The 17,482-nt window shown below is 35.3% G+C and overlaps 1 protein-coding gene across 7 annotated transcripts in view; it reads right to left on the bottom strand.

Moving 5' to 3' along the window:
• The window catches only part of USP34 (ubiquitin specific peptidase 34), a 312,662-nt gene that overhangs the window by 114,948 nt on the left and 180,232 nt on the right, over positions 1-17,482 (bottom strand). For all 7 annotated transcript variants that reach the window (XM_072635468.1, XM_072635471.1, XM_072635470.1 and 4 more), the window contains 6 exons: positions 16,820-17,029; positions 11,973-12,098; positions 11,327-11,449; positions 11,129-11,212; positions 10,549-10,635; positions 1,044-1,244 (listed from right to left, as the gene is read on the bottom strand). In XM_072635468.1, coding sequence (XP_072491569.1) covers positions 1,044-1,244; positions 10,549-10,635; positions 11,129-11,212; positions 11,327-11,449; positions 11,973-12,098; positions 16,820-17,029 — 831 coding nt within the window. The remainder of the gene's footprint in view (positions 1-1,043; positions 1,245-10,548; positions 10,636-11,128; positions 11,213-11,326; positions 11,450-11,972; positions 12,099-16,819; positions 17,030-17,482) is intronic.

Below are 17,482 nucleotides of genomic sequence, written 5' to 3'. Positions count from 1 at the left end.
TTAAAAAAAAAAAATTTTTTTTTAATCTCTGAACAATTGACCTCATTGTAATAGTTCTAGGAAACATATTCTATTTTACCAGGTGTAAAATATCACCAGAAAAAAATCTTAAAGATAAGCCCAGTTCCTTTGTTAAAAATAACAGTTGGAAACTGTAATTAATTATATTAAAAGCAGAAGCAAGAGAATGTATCAGCACACACATTACATAGTGAAGGAAGAATAACAGGATAGGTGTAAGGGATAATCAACGGGTAGCCTGCATGATTCACTGTAGCCATACAGCAAACTGAGGTGAAGTCTTGTGGGGGATTTATGAGCAAATCATATATTGATGAGAAGGTAAGGATGGACTGTGATCTTGCCTGCAGGATGAAGTATTTCACATCAGTGAGATCATTCATCACTAAAATAACAAAGTATAAAACTAAATTGTTGGTTTCATTGCTAAGGGTGTGGGTCAATGAGAACTGACCTTACATTAACTGAAATTCAAGATTACAAAGGAACAGGGAAAAAAAGCATTTTAATTCCTTCAAAGAAAGAAACTATTTTTAAAACTAGCAATATTGTCAATAATATATTTAGTGAAGCAATAAATTAAAACAATATTAAACACTCACAGGTCCTTCAATAAAATGAAGAAAAACTATAAGCTTTATATTACTACCTAAAACAATGGGTATGAATTACTCATTTTCTAATCATGAACCACAATGGCAGGTACAAATTAGAAGGTGTTTTCTAAAACTTATTTGCCTGGGGACCAATAAAGCTCTAACACATGAAGGGCTTTAAAAACAAACTGTAATACTTTAAAAAGGAATAAAATGCATTCACTCATTTTAGAATACAAATTAGAAATTTTTTTCAGGCCTAACAACTCTACGGATAAAAAGACAAGACTGTTTGGCATCCAAATAATAAAGAATTTTCTGGGAGTATTTCTAAAAGTAATTTTAAAAATAAAACTATTAAATGTATACCTAAATTTTTACTGAAATAGAAGTTGGAATCTTAGGTTAATCTATACTAATTCTTACCTCTGTTAATCGGGGGATATGAAGACCCTTGGTATGATCTCCAGTCACTTTCCTTGATTTACCAGGCCAAGTTCTTTTCCTGTGACTTTCTGCTACACCAGACCAGGCAAAGACATCATGGTAAGCTAAATCCAAATCGGACGGATCTACTGCAAACTGGCATATTAACTTCAGCAAGCAAGCAAGACAATCTAGCTGCCACTGTGGATAAAAATTAAATGTTATTTTCCATTTTCATTTAATAATGCCATGATCTAATTAGAAATACAAAGAACATAAAGAAAAATTAAAAGCTAGTGGTATTTATTCTATAAAGTACTTTTTCTTAACAATAAAAAAGTAAGATAAACAGACATTAAATCTAAACCTTCAACCTCACTTTTGATCCCATAATTCTGCTAAAACTGCCCTCTGAGAAGTCACTGAAGATCACTTAATTGCCAAATGTGATGGCCTCTTCTCAATTCTCAACCTTCTTGACCTCTCTGCAGCATTAGATAATCCTGATCCCCTCAATCTCTAAATACTACTTGTTTACTAGGTTTTTTTCCCCCTCTAACTATGTTCTCACCTGATTCTTCTGCTCACTGCTCTTAGTCCCCTTTGTTGGTACTTCACTCATGTCATACCAATGGCATGATGGGCCATCTTCTCATCTGCCTTCATGTATCTCATATGGAGATCTCATCAGGTCCCATTGGCTGGATTTTTTTAAGAATATGATTCCTACATCTATAGATCTACTTCTAATCTTCTTGCTGAGTTAGAGTCTCTTTGACTACCAACTGATATCCAGTTGGATGTCCAAAGGCATCTCAAACTCAGTATCTACAAAACAGAACTCACAGTCTTTGTCCCCAATCTATTCCCTCTTCCCAAATTTCCTCTGTCTAGGCCCCACAATTCTCCCAGTTACCCAGGTTCATGAACTCACACATATCCAAAGCTTCTGCTTTTGTTCCTATTTTTACAACATCCCTCATATATATCATCCCCTTCTCTCTACTCATAAAGTTACCCTGATATGTGCTTGTATCATCTCACGATGGAATTAATACAACAGCCTTCTGCTTGGTATCCTAGCCTCAAGACTAGTTCTACTCCAATCCATTTTCTTACTCAAGTCACCAAGGTGATTTTTCTTAAGCATATGTCTGACAATGTCATCCTCTGCTCAATGAGCTGCATCCAGGTGGTCTCTATTATTTCCAGGATCAAATATAAGCTCTGTTGTTTTACATTTAACATTCTTCATAACCTAGCCCTTTCTTATATTTTACTCTCTTCCATAAACACTAGAATCTAGCGACAATGGCCTATGTAAAGCTCCCTGAACATAACCCTCCAACTACTATGTTTTTGCCTTTCTTTTTATCCCCAGTGCTTGGCACAGTGTCTAGAACATAGGGTGTGCTTAATAAGTAGTTATTGACTGATGTGATTTAATTTACAATTTGAAATTCTCATAAAAATGAAAAGTAAACAGTAGTAGATATAATGACAATATTGAAGGCATAATCTACCAAACTTAAGATTTAACTACAACAATCAAATTGCTAATTTTAATGGCTTTCCTTACATCAAAAAAAAACTGTGGAAGATCAAGGACAATAAGATACTTTTGATTAAAGGTGCTTCAAAGGAATGCAGAATATGTCCAGAAGATAATTCCACTAAAACCTTTCGTCTCACTCATGCATAATATAATAAATTCTTTTTGTAAAGCAAAAACCACTGCATCCAGCCATGAAAAGCAAAATACTGTGAACTTTGTTTGATATGTAGATAAACAATTAAGAACACATCAAATTTCAGAAAACTATGAGTTATTTTGTATTTTTCATTCTCTCATGATTCTTTTTTGGTCTCATCCTACTACGTGTAAGAATTACACCTGAACTTCTATTACTGAATGCAGTAGTTTCACATCAGAGTTATGAGTAATATGGCAAAAAAGGTGAGAATGCAGTTGTTTTGGCTAAGTTAACATCAAAAAAAGAATAGATACAGAGTAGAAGTGAAATCTTATGATAGTGTTCAGACACGTGGATCTGGCTCCCATATGAAAGAAAACAACAACAAAAAAATTGAAGCTAATAAGAAACATGGAATGTCTTAAAGCTTGTTTTATTAAAAACCAATAAAACTCCTTAATGACAATAAAATACAGCAATAAAAACAATACCATTACAAGATACCGTGAGAGGTAAATTCTACATCTTTATGTATATAAAAATTATGATCTTCATTTTCCATTGGCTGCTCTGCTTGCTTTTATGCTCAAGAACATGACGGCTCCCTTTCCCCTTCACCCCCACCCCCAATAAGCTCAGCACCTAAAATCTCATGATCATGGAGATTTATCCAGTACTCCAACAGAGGGGTGGAGAGCAAAGAAATAAAATCCTTTCGAAGCCTTCCTTTAGAGGGCTCAGAACTTTCCAGCTAAATAAACCCATCATTTTCCATCATCTGCTCTGCTTTTATTTTGACTACAGAAATCCCAAGTACTCGCTTACTCTCTAGAGTTCAGCCTTTCATCTTCCTTGTTTGTCTTAATACATTAAATTATAAGTTCCTTGAGGGCAAGGACTCACTTTTTCATGTTTGTATCCCCAGTCCTTAGTACATTGCCTGGCATGACAGACATTCAATCTGTATTAATTATTAACCAATAGATTTTGGTCACACAGAATGAAAGGACATAAAGTGGGAAAACTCTCTCAGAATAATATTATCTAGTGATAACATTTCTCTACTATCATTTTTTTGGGGAAGGTCGTGGAGGTGGGAGGGATAGAAAGTCAAATTTAATTACCCACTTGCGTATCTGAGAAAAACCTAAATACTAAAGAGAATATTCCAAATAATCTAGGAATGATGCTATGGCAATACAAAGAAGAAAATATTTCTCAAATACCCTCCATGAAACGGCTTAAAAAATTCTTAAATCTGGGAAACTCTTTAAACACTGAAAAAAAATCTTATCCTTCTACTTATCTCACTTCCTTTGTTTCTATGCAATGTGCATATAGCCCTTAAATGAAAGCTTTTATGCTCTCAGTTCCTTCTCATTCCCTTTCATCAACTTCCTCCTTAGTTTCAGTTTACTCTTTACCAAAGTGTCAGTCATTTCAATAATCGAGAGCCCTAGAATCCTGTCTTATATAAACATTTACCATACAACATTATTAATACACAACTACAGAAAAAAATCCATCTTTTTCCTTTTTCCCACTTATGCTACTGCTACAGGGTATACTACCAGACCAAGTAGAACTATGCTTATTAATTAATTCTACTACAAATTAATAACTCAACTAGGGTGTCTGTGATTCTTAGCAATTCCATTATTCACCACAGATGATTCTCCAGGTGCTATGGGAGCTGCTCTAAAGTTTATCACTGTCAAAATTTAATCCCAACTGTAACACTTTTAACATCCATTCTTCCTTTCCTATTGTCAAGTGAGACAGTAGAAATCCCTCTTCCTTTCCACTATATTGCCTAAGAGAACATGAATTATCCTCTTATTTTAAATCTTTTAAATGTTTGTTCCTATACTTTACAGATAAGTTTAAAAAGTATTACCTAAATTAATTTTCTTACTGAATGTCATACCAAGCAAAACTACCCAAAAATTACTTGACAGGGCTGGAGAAAACACAACAAAATTCAACTACAGCAACAAAAGGTGAAAATTCTAAGAGAAAGGATGGAAAAGAGGAGGAAGGTGGAAGATGTAGTAGTACCAGATCTCAAACTAAGCTACAATACAATAATCATCAAAATATTGTGGTATTGATGAAAAAGTAGAAGAGCTGATCAGTAGAACAGGTCAGGATAAAATGTATAAAAGTAAATCTGATGTTTAATGAAAACAAAGACTCTAGCTCCTGGGGGTTGGATTCATCAAGAAGTTCTAAAGAAACAATTAATATGACACCACTTTAAAATAAAAAACTCTGAAAGACTTAAAAATGTTGATTGACGCAAATGACCAACTGGGATCCTGGATGACCAATCATGAGACATAGTACCACTCAGTTCCTGGAAGGTGAGAGACTGAAGATACAGACTGAGATAAACTTTTTTATACAAAGCCAATGTGGAGATTGCTTGACTATGTATATTTGTTACAAGGGGTTCCCTCTTATCACCCAACTGAGAGAGAAAGTAGGAGAAAAAAAAAATGCATTTCAGTTTTAAAAAAGTTTCCAATTTGAAAAACAACTATAAGACACTAAAGAAAAAAATACGATTATAACATTAAGACCCTTCCATCTCTATGATGTGCAAATAATCATGATATCTCGTGTGCACGTCCTCTTGAGGTTATTTTTCTAGCTGTTGTCCCTGACTCCTCATTTCAACTCCTTTTAAACAATTGTACATACTGGTGTCAAATTAGTTTTCTGAAGGCATAACTCTTTTCATTTTAATTCTCGGCTCAACATCCCTTTATGGGTTTCTAACAGCAATTTGTATGGTGGAGCGGTGAAAGCATACTGTTCCTGAAATCAGAAGGAACTGAGTTCAGATTCTATGTCTCAATGTGTGCCTAAAAGTAGGTTACTTAATGTCTCTGTATTTGAGCACTGTCATCTAAAAATTATATAATCATACTTGTAAAATAAATTATATACATCTCTTGTGGGGCTTAAATGACATGACCTATGTAAAGTCTTTAAAAATTTTAAAGCACAAAAACTAAGTATTACCAGTATTCAAGCTGTGATTTACATCCATCTCCCCGAATCCAAATGATATTTCCAGTTTCCTACTGACACTTACGAAACTTATGTTTCCATTGAATCAGATTAATTTTTCACCTTAATACCAACTTGATTGCATAAATTCAATCATTTTATTTCAGTGACCTTAAGTTTTATCATCTATAAAATGAAGGGCCAGTTGATCTGTAAATGCTCTATGAGCTCTAATTCTACAATCCGATGAAAATTCATGGCACTTTTCCTCTACCTGAAGTGGCTGTTCTCATATATGACAATCCAAATACTAACAATTTTTCACTCTCCAGCTCAAATGCTTTTGGCATAGATTGTTCCCCTGCGCCTGGAATATTGTGCCTTTTCTGATTCCCCACCTATTAGTGCCTTTTCTCATAATTCCCCAAATCTAGCACACTGAAGGCACTTTAAAAGAGCTTGCTGAATTAGTAGATTGATATGCTACCTGCCCTTAAATTCCTACACCTAGTTTTCAGAGGAAGAAATTTAAAGCGATCTATTGTCATGAGAAAATGCATGACAAAACAGGAAGATGATAAATGTTGAAGAAGATGTGGGAGAGTTGGAACATTAATTCATTGTTGGTAGAGCTGTGAACTGACCCAACCACTCTGGAGAGCAATTTGGAACTGTGCCCAAAGGGCGACAAAAATGTGCATACCCTCTAACCCAGCAATATCATCTCTGGGACTGTATTCCAAAGAGATCGTAGAAATGGGAAAGGGTCTCACATGTACAAAAATATTTACAGCAGCTATCTTTGTGGTGGCCAAAAACTGGAAATCAAGGGGATGCCCATCAACTGGGAAATGGCTGACAAATTGTGGTATATGAATGCAATGGAATACTATTGTGCTATAAGAAATGAAGAAAAGCAAGACTTCAGAGAGGCCTGGAAAGACTTATATGAACTGATACTCAGTGAAAGGAGCAGAACCAGGACAACTTTGCATACAGCAATAACCACAGTGTGCAAGGAATTTTTCTAGCAGACTTGGTCCTCACAGCAATGCAAGGATCTAAAAAATTCCCAATGGAATTTTGAGGGAAAACACCTCCCTACATTCAGAGAAAGAACTATGGAGCTGGATCACAGAATGAAGCAGACCATTTTCTTCTGTATTATGTTTTGTTTTATTTTAAGGTTTCTCCCACTCATTTTAGTTCTTCTATTCAAAATGACTAAGGTGAAAATGTATTTAATAGGAATGTATGTGTAGAACCTATATAAGATTGCACACCATCTCAGGGAGGGAGTGAGGAGGAAAGAGGGAAGGAGGGGAAAAAAATCTAAGATATATAGAAGTGATTGTAGAACACTGAAAACAAATAAAATAATTTTTAAAATATTATAACTATGTCTAAATAGACCCAGATATACCACTGTCTCTCACTCCCATGTACTCTGAAAATACCATATATTAGTCTTATAAACCTTATGAGTAAGTATCCTATACTAGATTTACTTGTATACATTTTATTTCTTCCTTGACAGCTTATAAAAACTCCTTTGTAGTAAGGGCCTCATACCCCTACAATATGCAGTCATGGTACTATCTAAATAGAAATGATAGTATAAAAGGTGTATTTTGGAAGCAAAAAGGGAAAAACTAAAATTATAAAATTAATTCTAATAAGAAAAAAAATCAGCCTGTGTGGTGTTGAAAACAATGCCAAAGCAAAAAAGATATGTGCTTACTGAATTTTATTTTTTACTTCTTGACCTTAATAACCTTATTTCAGATTTTACTTATCAAGAAATCTTGGTGGGGGGCAGAGACAAGATGGTGGAGTAGAAGGACAGACCTGCTCTATCTAGCTCTACCCACATATCCATAAAATACCTTTAAGAATGACTCTAAACAAATTCCAGAGCAGCAAAAGCTGCAAAACAACAGAGTGAAAGAGATTTCCAGCCCAAGATATCCTGGAAGGTTGGAAGGAAAGGTCTATCACATCGGGCTCGCAGATCCTGGGCAGAAAAGCTTGTGGTTGCTCCCACAGCGCAGGCCAGAAGAGGAGCAAAGTTCCTGATTGTGCCACCTTAGAGAAATTGAGAACTTACAGGTCCCCAAAGTATACCCTCCACTTGACAAAGGACTCAAAAGTCAAGTAACTGGCTGGTAAAATGCCCAAAAAGGGGGGAAAAATAAGACCATAGAAGGTTACTTTCTTGGTGAAAAGGTATTTTCTTCCATCCTTTCAGATCAGGAAAAACAAAGTATACCATCAGAGGAAGACACAAAAGTCAAGGCTTCTACAAAATCTCCAAAAAAATATGCAATGGTCTCAGGCCATGGAAGAGCTTGAAAAGGATTTTGAAAATCAAGTAAGAGAGGTGGAGGAAAAATTGGGAAGAGAAATGAGAGTGATGCAAGAAAATCATGAAAAGTAAGTCACCAACTTGCTAAAGGAGACCCAAAGAAATGCTGAAGAAAATAACACCTTTAAAAATGGACTAACTCAAATGGCAAAAGAGATCCAAAAAGCCAATGAGGAGAAGAATGCCCTAAAAAGCAGAATTGACCACATGGAAAAAGCTCAAAAGCTCATTGAAGAAAATAGTTCTCTAAAATTAGAATAGAGCAGATGGAAGCTATGATTTTATGAGAAACCAAGAAATAACAAAACAAAACCAAAAGAATGAAAAACAATGTGAAATATCTCACTGGAAAAACAACTGACCTGGAAAACAGATTCAGGAGAGACAATTATGGGACTACCTGAAAGCAATGACCAAAAAAAGAACCCAGACATCACCTTTCATGAAATTATGAAGGAACACTGCCCTGATATTCTAGAACCACAGGGTAAAATAAATAATGAAAGAATCCACCGATCCCCTCCTGAAAGAGATTCCCAAAGGAAAACTTCTAGGAATATTGTAGCCAAATTCCAGAGTTTTCAGATCATGAAGAAAATACTGCAAGCAGTCAGAAAGAAACAATTCAAGTATTGTGGAAATACAATCAGGATAACACAAGATGTAACACCTTCTACATTAAGGGATCAGAGGGCTTGGACTACGATATTCTGGAAGTCAAAGGAGCTAGCATTAAAACCAAGAATCACCTACCCAGCAAAACTATATATAATACTCCAAGGGAAAGAATGGTCATTGAATGAAACAGAGGACTTTCAAGCATTCTAGATGAAAAGACCAAAGCTGACTAGAAAATTTGACTTTCAAATACAAGAATCAAGAGAAGTACAAAAAGATAAACAGGAAAGAGAAATCATAAGGGACTTATTGAAGTTGAACTGTTAACATTCCTACATGGAAAGATATTTCTAATTCTTAAGATGTTCTCAGTATTTGGGTAGTTGGAGGGATTATACACATATAGACAGAGGTTGCAGGGTGAGTTGAATAGGAAGAGAAGATATCTAAAAAAAATAAAATTAAGGGATGAGAGAGGAATATATTGGTAGGAGAAAGGGGAAACTGGAATGGGGCAAATTATCTCTCATGAAAGAGTCAAGCTTTTTCAATGGAGGGGAAAGCGGGAGGGGAGGTAAGAGGGAAACAATGAAGCTTACTCTCATCACATTTGGCTTGAGGAGGGAATAACATGCACACTCAATTTGATACGAAAATCTATCTTACACTACAGGAAAGTAGCGGAAAAGGGGATAAATGGGTGTGTGTATGGAGGGGTGATAGAAGGGAGGGCAAATGGGAGGAGGGAGTAATTAGAATTAAACACTTTTGGGGAGGTACAAAGTCAAAAGAGAATAAAATAAATAGGGGGCAGGATAGGATGGAGGGAAATATAGTCTTTCACAACATGACTATTATGGAAGTCTTTTGCATAACTACACATGTACAGCCTATATTGAATTGCTTGCCTTCTCAGTGGGGATGGATGGGGAGGGAGGAAGGGAGAGAGGTTGGAACTCAAATTTTTAGGAACAAATGTTGAGAATTGTTTTTGCATGCAACTGGGAAATAAGAAATACAGGTAATGGGATATAGAAATCTATCTTGCCCTACAAGAAAAGAGAGAAGATGGGGATAACGGAAGAGAGGACACATTAAGGGAAGGGGTAATCAGAATGCTTGGTGTCTTGGAGTGGGGGGAGGGGAGAGACGGAGAAAATTTGGAACTCAAAATCTTGTGGAAATGAATGTTAAAAACTAAGAATAAATTAATTTTAAAAATCTTGGTATTGGAAGAGATATTAAAACATGAGTTTTTGTAAAGTTCAGACAGACGGAAGAAACAAAGCAGCATTTTATTTTATCTAGTAAAATTTTCAAAAGTACAAAAATGTAACAAAATATGGTTTCTGGGCAGAATTAAGGTTCCCCCCTTGAGATCTTCCGATCTTATGCTTATTTAATTTTATAAAAATTTAATACTATACACTTATTCTTGCCTTATGACTATAAAACACGTAACAAAATAAAATGAAAAAGTGCTTGCAAATGTGGGTCAGAAACAAGCAAATAAAACTAATTACATGAAGATAAATATTACAATTCATACCCTTACATTAGTTAAAAGAAACAGGTTCATATCAAAACTAACATGTCCATCTTTGCTAAACTGACTATAATGGATTAGAGAAATGATCTTCATTCCACAATAGATGACTTATCAAATATATTATATATTCGAAATGTCATTTTTACATGTTTTATAGACCTTGCAAAGAAATTTCTTGGAAGAAATTGTGTTGTGCTGTTGACAAAGGAAATGTTTAAAACAAGAGTTAATTTATAAATAGGGTTAAACACAATTTTCACTTACCACAGTCCATGATTCCTGCTCTTTAGGCTCTAGAATTCCTGAATTAAAGATTTCTAATAATTGTTGAAGTCCTCCAGCAGCAACAAACTGAATGAAAATTAGGAGAGTGATGAAAAGAAAAGTTAGATACTGTGATAAAAAAACTGCTAATTGCTAAAATTACTTGAAACAAGTAGAAATTTAATATTTTAATAGATGCAATTTTTAGCTGACATAGCACCAATATACTTTTTGAATAAAAAGATAAAGCAAAGCCCTTTAAAGAATGCTTTTGCAAAAGTTATAAATTTCTAAAATTACATTAACAATATAGTTCCAGGAATCAGGGGTTCCTAACATTTTCAATGTGAAAAATAGCATGATTACTGACAAAAGGAGTTCAAAGACATAACAACTACAAGAAATCAGATTTTCATAATTGATACTAAAGTAATAAAAACAATTATTTTAAAAATCTTAACCCTTTATTTAATAGCCTTCAAAATAAAATTTTAAGTGAAATATATTTGTTCAAGTTAATTAAACTGAATTATACATCATGTTCACCAATCACCATTAGCACAAAAAAATTTAATCAAACCTTGCAGCTCCAGGTATTTTTGCTGTTTTCTATTTGATCTTCACTTGAATCATCAGAGTCTGGATAAAGATCACTGTAACTTCCCTAAACAAAGAAAGGAAACTAATTACAAACAATATCACTTAAGACTAGAAAGTTAATGTGTGAAAAACGTTATTTCAGAGCTACAGACAGAGATGACAAGTGGAATATAATTACCGTAGACTCTCTCCTTATTCTTCTGTTAGGTTTCCCCAATGCTTCAATGATTTCAAGTGCATATAACAATTTGTGAGCACTCTTTATTCTTAGAAGTTCTTTCCAATTAAGCCCATCATTACCCTTCAAATAAGATGAATAAAATGTGGTTTTCAGGTTTTAAGTGTAACAAGGAAAAAATAGATGCTTAAGAAAGTTATCAATTATCAATGATCAAACAAACATACCCTGAAATGGGTTTCAAAAATCTTTAATGACTGACTCTATTAACACCCATGACCAAACTGAAGTTTCCAGAAATCAGCTTACAAAAAATAGAATCAGAAAGATTTTAGGAGATTATCTACCCTAACCCTTTCATTTTATAAAGTAAATAATCTGAGGCCCAAAGGGTAAAGGATTTGCACATAGTCAAATCTACAGTAGTTGGTAGAGCTGCGATTTTTGCTTATGCATTAAAATTACTTTGGAGTTTTGCTGGTCTTTGTCACAAATAGCTTTTCATGACTGTAAGACACAGTCAACAATTACTTTCATGTACCTAGAGAAAAGAATAAAATCCTCCACAGGGCTATTTTAATAAATGATCTCATAATCATAACCAGTAATGCTTTCTTAAAATGGGGACTTGACCCAACAGGCTTACCTGCTCATCTGAAATTGTTTGGAATGCCTGTAGCATGTTAGGACATGTAGGAAGAAGCATTAGCAACTCCCAGACACGTCTGGAGAGATTTTCTGCATGAAGGTGAAGTTCTTCACATCTTGCACTCTAGACAAACAAAAGTGATACAGAATGTAATGCAAAAATACAGAATGCCTTTATTAAAAATTGAAATTGAATGAATTATTTTTTTTAAATTTGAAACTGGTTCTCTTATTTCACTCAGGTTAATAGTGTGGTAGCCATTCACAGTTCCAATACCAATATTGATTGGCATGAAAGCCTTTAAATTTATTTTTTGACCTGGGCTACTTGGCTCCTGCTTATGCCCTCTGCTACCACAGGCTTACCAGATCTACTTAGGGCAGAAAGCTGATCAGAATTAGCCCCACTGCAACTCAAAACTCTGAAACCCAAGGGATCCACCAGCTTTAGTCATCCCTCCGCAGTTAGGATTACAAATACACATAATCATTCCCAACACCATGGTCCTAACAAGATATTCAAAAAGAAATACTTTTAGTTTCTAATGTGACATTTCTTCTAGAATTTATTAATTCCCAAATTGGATATGCAATAAAATTAGGGGCTGAGAAAAATAACAAAGCAAATTACTCACTTGACTATAACAGTTTAGACAAACGTAATCATAATTAATATATCAGATGTACTGAATAATTTTCTGAAAATTTCCTGTCAGACTTTCAATTTTATTCTGGAACTTTTTTCAAATCAGACTGCTAAACTTCTATTTTACTCTTAAGAACTGTCTGGGTTAAAATTCAACAATATATACTGAGTGCTATCTTTATGTAGGAAGACTACATTAAGTATGGGGGTAGGAAGGAGTCTGTGTGTGGGGGGGGGAATTTTAAAATTACTGGAATATACAATTGGTATATGTTTCTCTACCAGATTTACATATAAGTTTAAGGTTTGCAAAGGACTTTCCTCAAAATGCATGAAAATTTCTGAGGTAGGTAGCAAAACATCATTATCTCAAATGATATTAAAAGCTTTTGAAACCAAAACTAGACAATACTAGAGAGGCTAACAAAAGTCTGGCTAATACTGATAATTTTTCTGGCCATAGCAACTCTTTTAGGAGGTTTGGAAATATTTCTAGGCTTTTTAGAACCATTATATCATCTGTAGACAGGAACATTGGGAGGCATTCAACCTCCATAGGGAGTACCTATTCAACTTGAAATTCATCACACTAGTTAAGTACCTTTGGTGAGCATGTTTCTGTTTTCTGACTATAATTGTAATGTCACTACATTACTTCTTTTGTACCTTTTAAGGAATTCTGTATTTTTTTGAGGTATAGATGGGAGACATCTTGATGGACTAGAGCCCTGATATTAAAGCAGTATTTTGTTCTAAAATATTCAATGGCTTTTCACAGTAAACAAATAAGCACAGTGGGATATTGTATCCTATATCTTTTAGTCAACTGCATGATAGTACTGAAATGTCAATTGCAGAATACTGCTTACAAAAGCCTATTTCCAACTAATACGTTCATTGGTTGGTTGTTGTTGTTCATCTTCGAGGAGGACCAAAATGACATCATCATGATAAAGTGAATTGTCAGTGTGTCCAGCTGTGGCTGATCAGACCAATACGAGCTCGGAATGCTCTACCACAGGTTGGGCACAGACAGTTTGTATGAATTTTTGGAGTGGATACTTCAAATTTGCACATCCTACATTTACTTTGTGCTGTCTCAATTCTGCTTTGGTCATAGAGCACAGCACCCTTACTTACAATAAGGGTACAGTAAAGTAATATATACATTAAGTATGCCTGAAATGCATATGTGTAGAAGAGTTTAGAATTTTTGGTACAGAATGAAAAATAGGCATTGGAAAGTAGGTGTGCATGTGTGCGTGTCTTGATGTGCCCTGTTACCTTTTTGGCATTTTGGATCTCTTTTCTCCCCCATGCTTGAATACCCTGACAATTGTTTTTTCTCTAATACTAATTTCCTCAACGTATACTTGTTCTAATTTTGTTGTTTTCCTTGACTCTGTTCTCTTTAGGGCCATTCCTATCTCCTCTATAATCATACCTGAAGCTACAGTATTAGAATCCAAATGTGGTAGTTCTAGTATCCTTCATGGTAAAAACATTTTGTTATTTAAGTCATTATATTTACAGTAGGAACACAGGAAAGAATACAAAGTGAAACTTCAGATAACAAGAGGAGTATTAAGACTATGAGTTATAGAAAAAAAAAATCAGGAGGTACCTTTTCATTCATCCTCAAATCTCCCATGGCTTCACCTACCCCTACCCTCTCAGCAGAAAACTGCCTCCTATTTTATAGAAAAAAATTGGGGCTGTTCATTGTGAATTCTCTCTTTTCCCCTCTTCTTCATTTCCTATCACTCAAAAGCCTTCTGCCACATTTTCCTCCTTCACCCCTGTCTCACATGGTGGTAACGTGGCCTTCCTCTATATAAAGGCTAACTCCTCTACTTATTCAAGTGATCTCATGCCATCCCATCTTCAACAGATTTCCTCCTCTATCATCTAAATTCTACTTACTTTCAACCTCTCTCTGTTCTTACTGGCTCATTTTCTACTAACTGACTGCAAACAGGTCCATGGCTCCCCTCTCCTGAGGAAGTCCCAATTTATACCTCTGTGCCTGCTATTGTCTCTATCTCTTCTGCCCTTTGCAGTTAAAAGTATCAAAAAGGCCATCTAAAATAGGTGCCTCAACTTTCCTATTAACCCCTTACAATATGACCGTATAATTCCACCAAAACTGCTCTCTCCAAAGTTCTAATGGTTCCCTAGCTGCCAAAGTCATCGGCCTTTTCTCGGTCTTTAATCTCCTTGATAGTTTTGCAGCCTTTGATACTGTTGATCACCCTGTGATCTTTGATACTGTGTGGTTTTTTAAGGTTTTCAGGACACCGTACTCTCCTGCTTTTCTTCATACCTATCTGATCCCCTCTTCTCTGTCTCTTTTGCTGAATTCTATTCCATAGAATGCTCTCTAAATGCTAGTGTCCCTCGGGTTCTATCCTGAGATCTCTTCTCTTCTACCTCTATATTAGCTCACTTAATGATCTCATCAGCTATCATGGATTTAATTACAGTCTTTATGCTGATGATTCTCAAACCTACCTTTCCTGCTCCAATCTGTCCGCCGACCTTCAATTTTGCCTCTCCAACCACCTTTCAGACCAAATGTCCAGTAAACATCATAAACTACAAACATTTAAAACAGAATACATTATCTATACCCCTAAACCTTCCTTAACTTCTGCCTTCCTTGCCTTTCCTAAAGAGGGTAACACTATCCTCCCAGTCCCTCAGGCTAGAAACTAGGAGTCATGCTGGACTTATCACTCTCATTCCCAAATCCAATCTATGACCAAGGGCTATCAATTTCATCTATGCAACACCTCTCGAATATGCTCCCTCCTCCCCTATGAAATTGACACTGATACCACTCAGGTGCAAGATCTAATCACTCCAATATTATGCTGGTGGATCTCCCTGACTCAAGTACCTCCCCCACTCAATCCATTCTCCATTCAGCCACTAAAGTAATCTTTCTAAAATGTACATCTGACCATGTTACTCTCATATTCAACAATCTCCAATGACTTCCTATTTCTTCCAGGAACAAATAAAGAAGTGCTCTGTTTGGCACTGAAAGCCACTGATAATCTATCCCCGTCTTATCTTTCCAGTATTCATGAACACCTTATTGCCCCACACATTCTCTTCATTCCAGTGACACAAACCTCCCTGACTGTTCTACGAACAAGATATTCCATCTCTCAGCTAAGGACATTTTCTCTGGTTGTCTCACATGCCTAGAACACTCTCCCTCCTCTGATCACTACTGACCTCCAAGGCTTCTTGTAAGTACCAAGTACAAGAAGCTACCCCAAACGTCTCTTAATTCAAGTCCCTTCCCTCTGTTAAAAATTTCCCATTTATTCTGGATACAGCTTGTTTTGTAGATATTGGTTTGCATGTTGCCTCTTCCACTAGATCGTAAACACTCAAAAGCAGGGACTATCTTTTGCCTCTTTTTGTATCCTTAGTGTTTAGCACAATACATGGCACACAGTACGTGTATAATAAATTTACTGAATGAATGAACCAAAGAAAGGGAAAGAGGCATAAAAGAAGAGAGGGAGAGAAGAGAATAAAAAAAGGATATGGGGGTGGGGGGGATATAGAAAAAGAGATGAGATAAATGAAGGGAGAGAGAGAAATGGGATGGGGGAGAGGATGTAAAGCACCTGTGTGAACTGAGGGAGAAACAAAAAACTGGAATGGGACAGGAAGCTATGAAATAAATTAGCTGACTTTGAACTAATTTTGGCAAACCAAAACATAAAGCAGAAGGATTTTAGACATGACCACAATAACTACAATGGTATAGAATCTGGAAGCAAATGCTGTTTCACTGGCTTCTCACGACATGTACAAGGAATTCCTTTAACAGGATAGAGTAGACCTACACAGACCTAGTAATCAATGAGGGGGAAAAAAATCTAATATTCTTTTTACAGCATAAAATCAGTGTACTTATATTTAGTTTTACTGGTTATTTTCCATGGCTCACAAAGCATTCTGTAGCTACTGCTTAATAAAGCATAGTAATGAACTAGGAATACTCATATTTGTAGAAAAATTAAGGAAAGAATTCAAGCAAATTGATACAAGGGAAAGATAAGCAGTTACTTACTTATTGTTCTCATCTTAAAGCAATTAAAAATATGTAAGGAAAAAAATCATTTTTCCAAATCCAAATAATTTAAAAGTCCCATGAAACAAAAAACTGAATTAATCACCTCAATATCTTCCATTGTCACTTCTCCAGAAGGAGGCTTAAATGATGCAAGCATTTCTAATAAATCAAATAGGGTAGTAAGATGAGGCTCTTGTAAAAGCAAAAGCATTGGAATGTTGTCCTTCTGGGGAGGTGGGAGGCAAGAAGCTGGTAACTGAACACCTTCTCCTTTCCGCTCTCGTCTTGGTGCTCCCAGTGAAACAAATACCATCTAGAAGTGGAGGTGGCAGAAAGAAACAAAAATTATTTCCATTTTGTGGTCCATGTGTTAAAGCTGATTTTCTAAAAGTTTACAAATACAGTAGAGAAATTTTTTTGTATGGTTTTTTTTAAAAGAGGTATATGAAATAAACTGAATTTGTTTTGGGAAAAAAAGATAAGATTAACCTTTTCTCTTGTTTATAAATATCATTACTATGTGCTCATAGAATAATACAATAAACTATAATGGCTAACACTGTTTTAAAGTATAAATAGCTTATTAGCTAAATAGTGATACTTTGGTTGTATCATTTATTTAAAAATTTGATGTCATTTTAATAAACACACCTATCTGGTGTCATTTTACAACTAACATTGAAGGGGGCTACTCTTCAGCAGTACAAATTGAGAGAGTTGTTTTTGACATGTAAGATCTCAGTGTGGAAATACAACATCTTTCCAA

The sequence above is a fragment of the Notamacropus eugenii genome, chromosome 1 (assembly GCF_028372415.1).
Source record: "Notamacropus eugenii isolate mMacEug1 chromosome 1, mMacEug1.pri_v2, whole genome shotgun sequence".
NCBI lineage: Eukaryota > Metazoa > Chordata > Mammalia > Diprotodontia > Macropodidae > Notamacropus > Notamacropus eugenii.
Note: the sequence above shows the minus strand (reverse complement) of the source record. Positions and strands in the feature narration are given on the sequence as shown.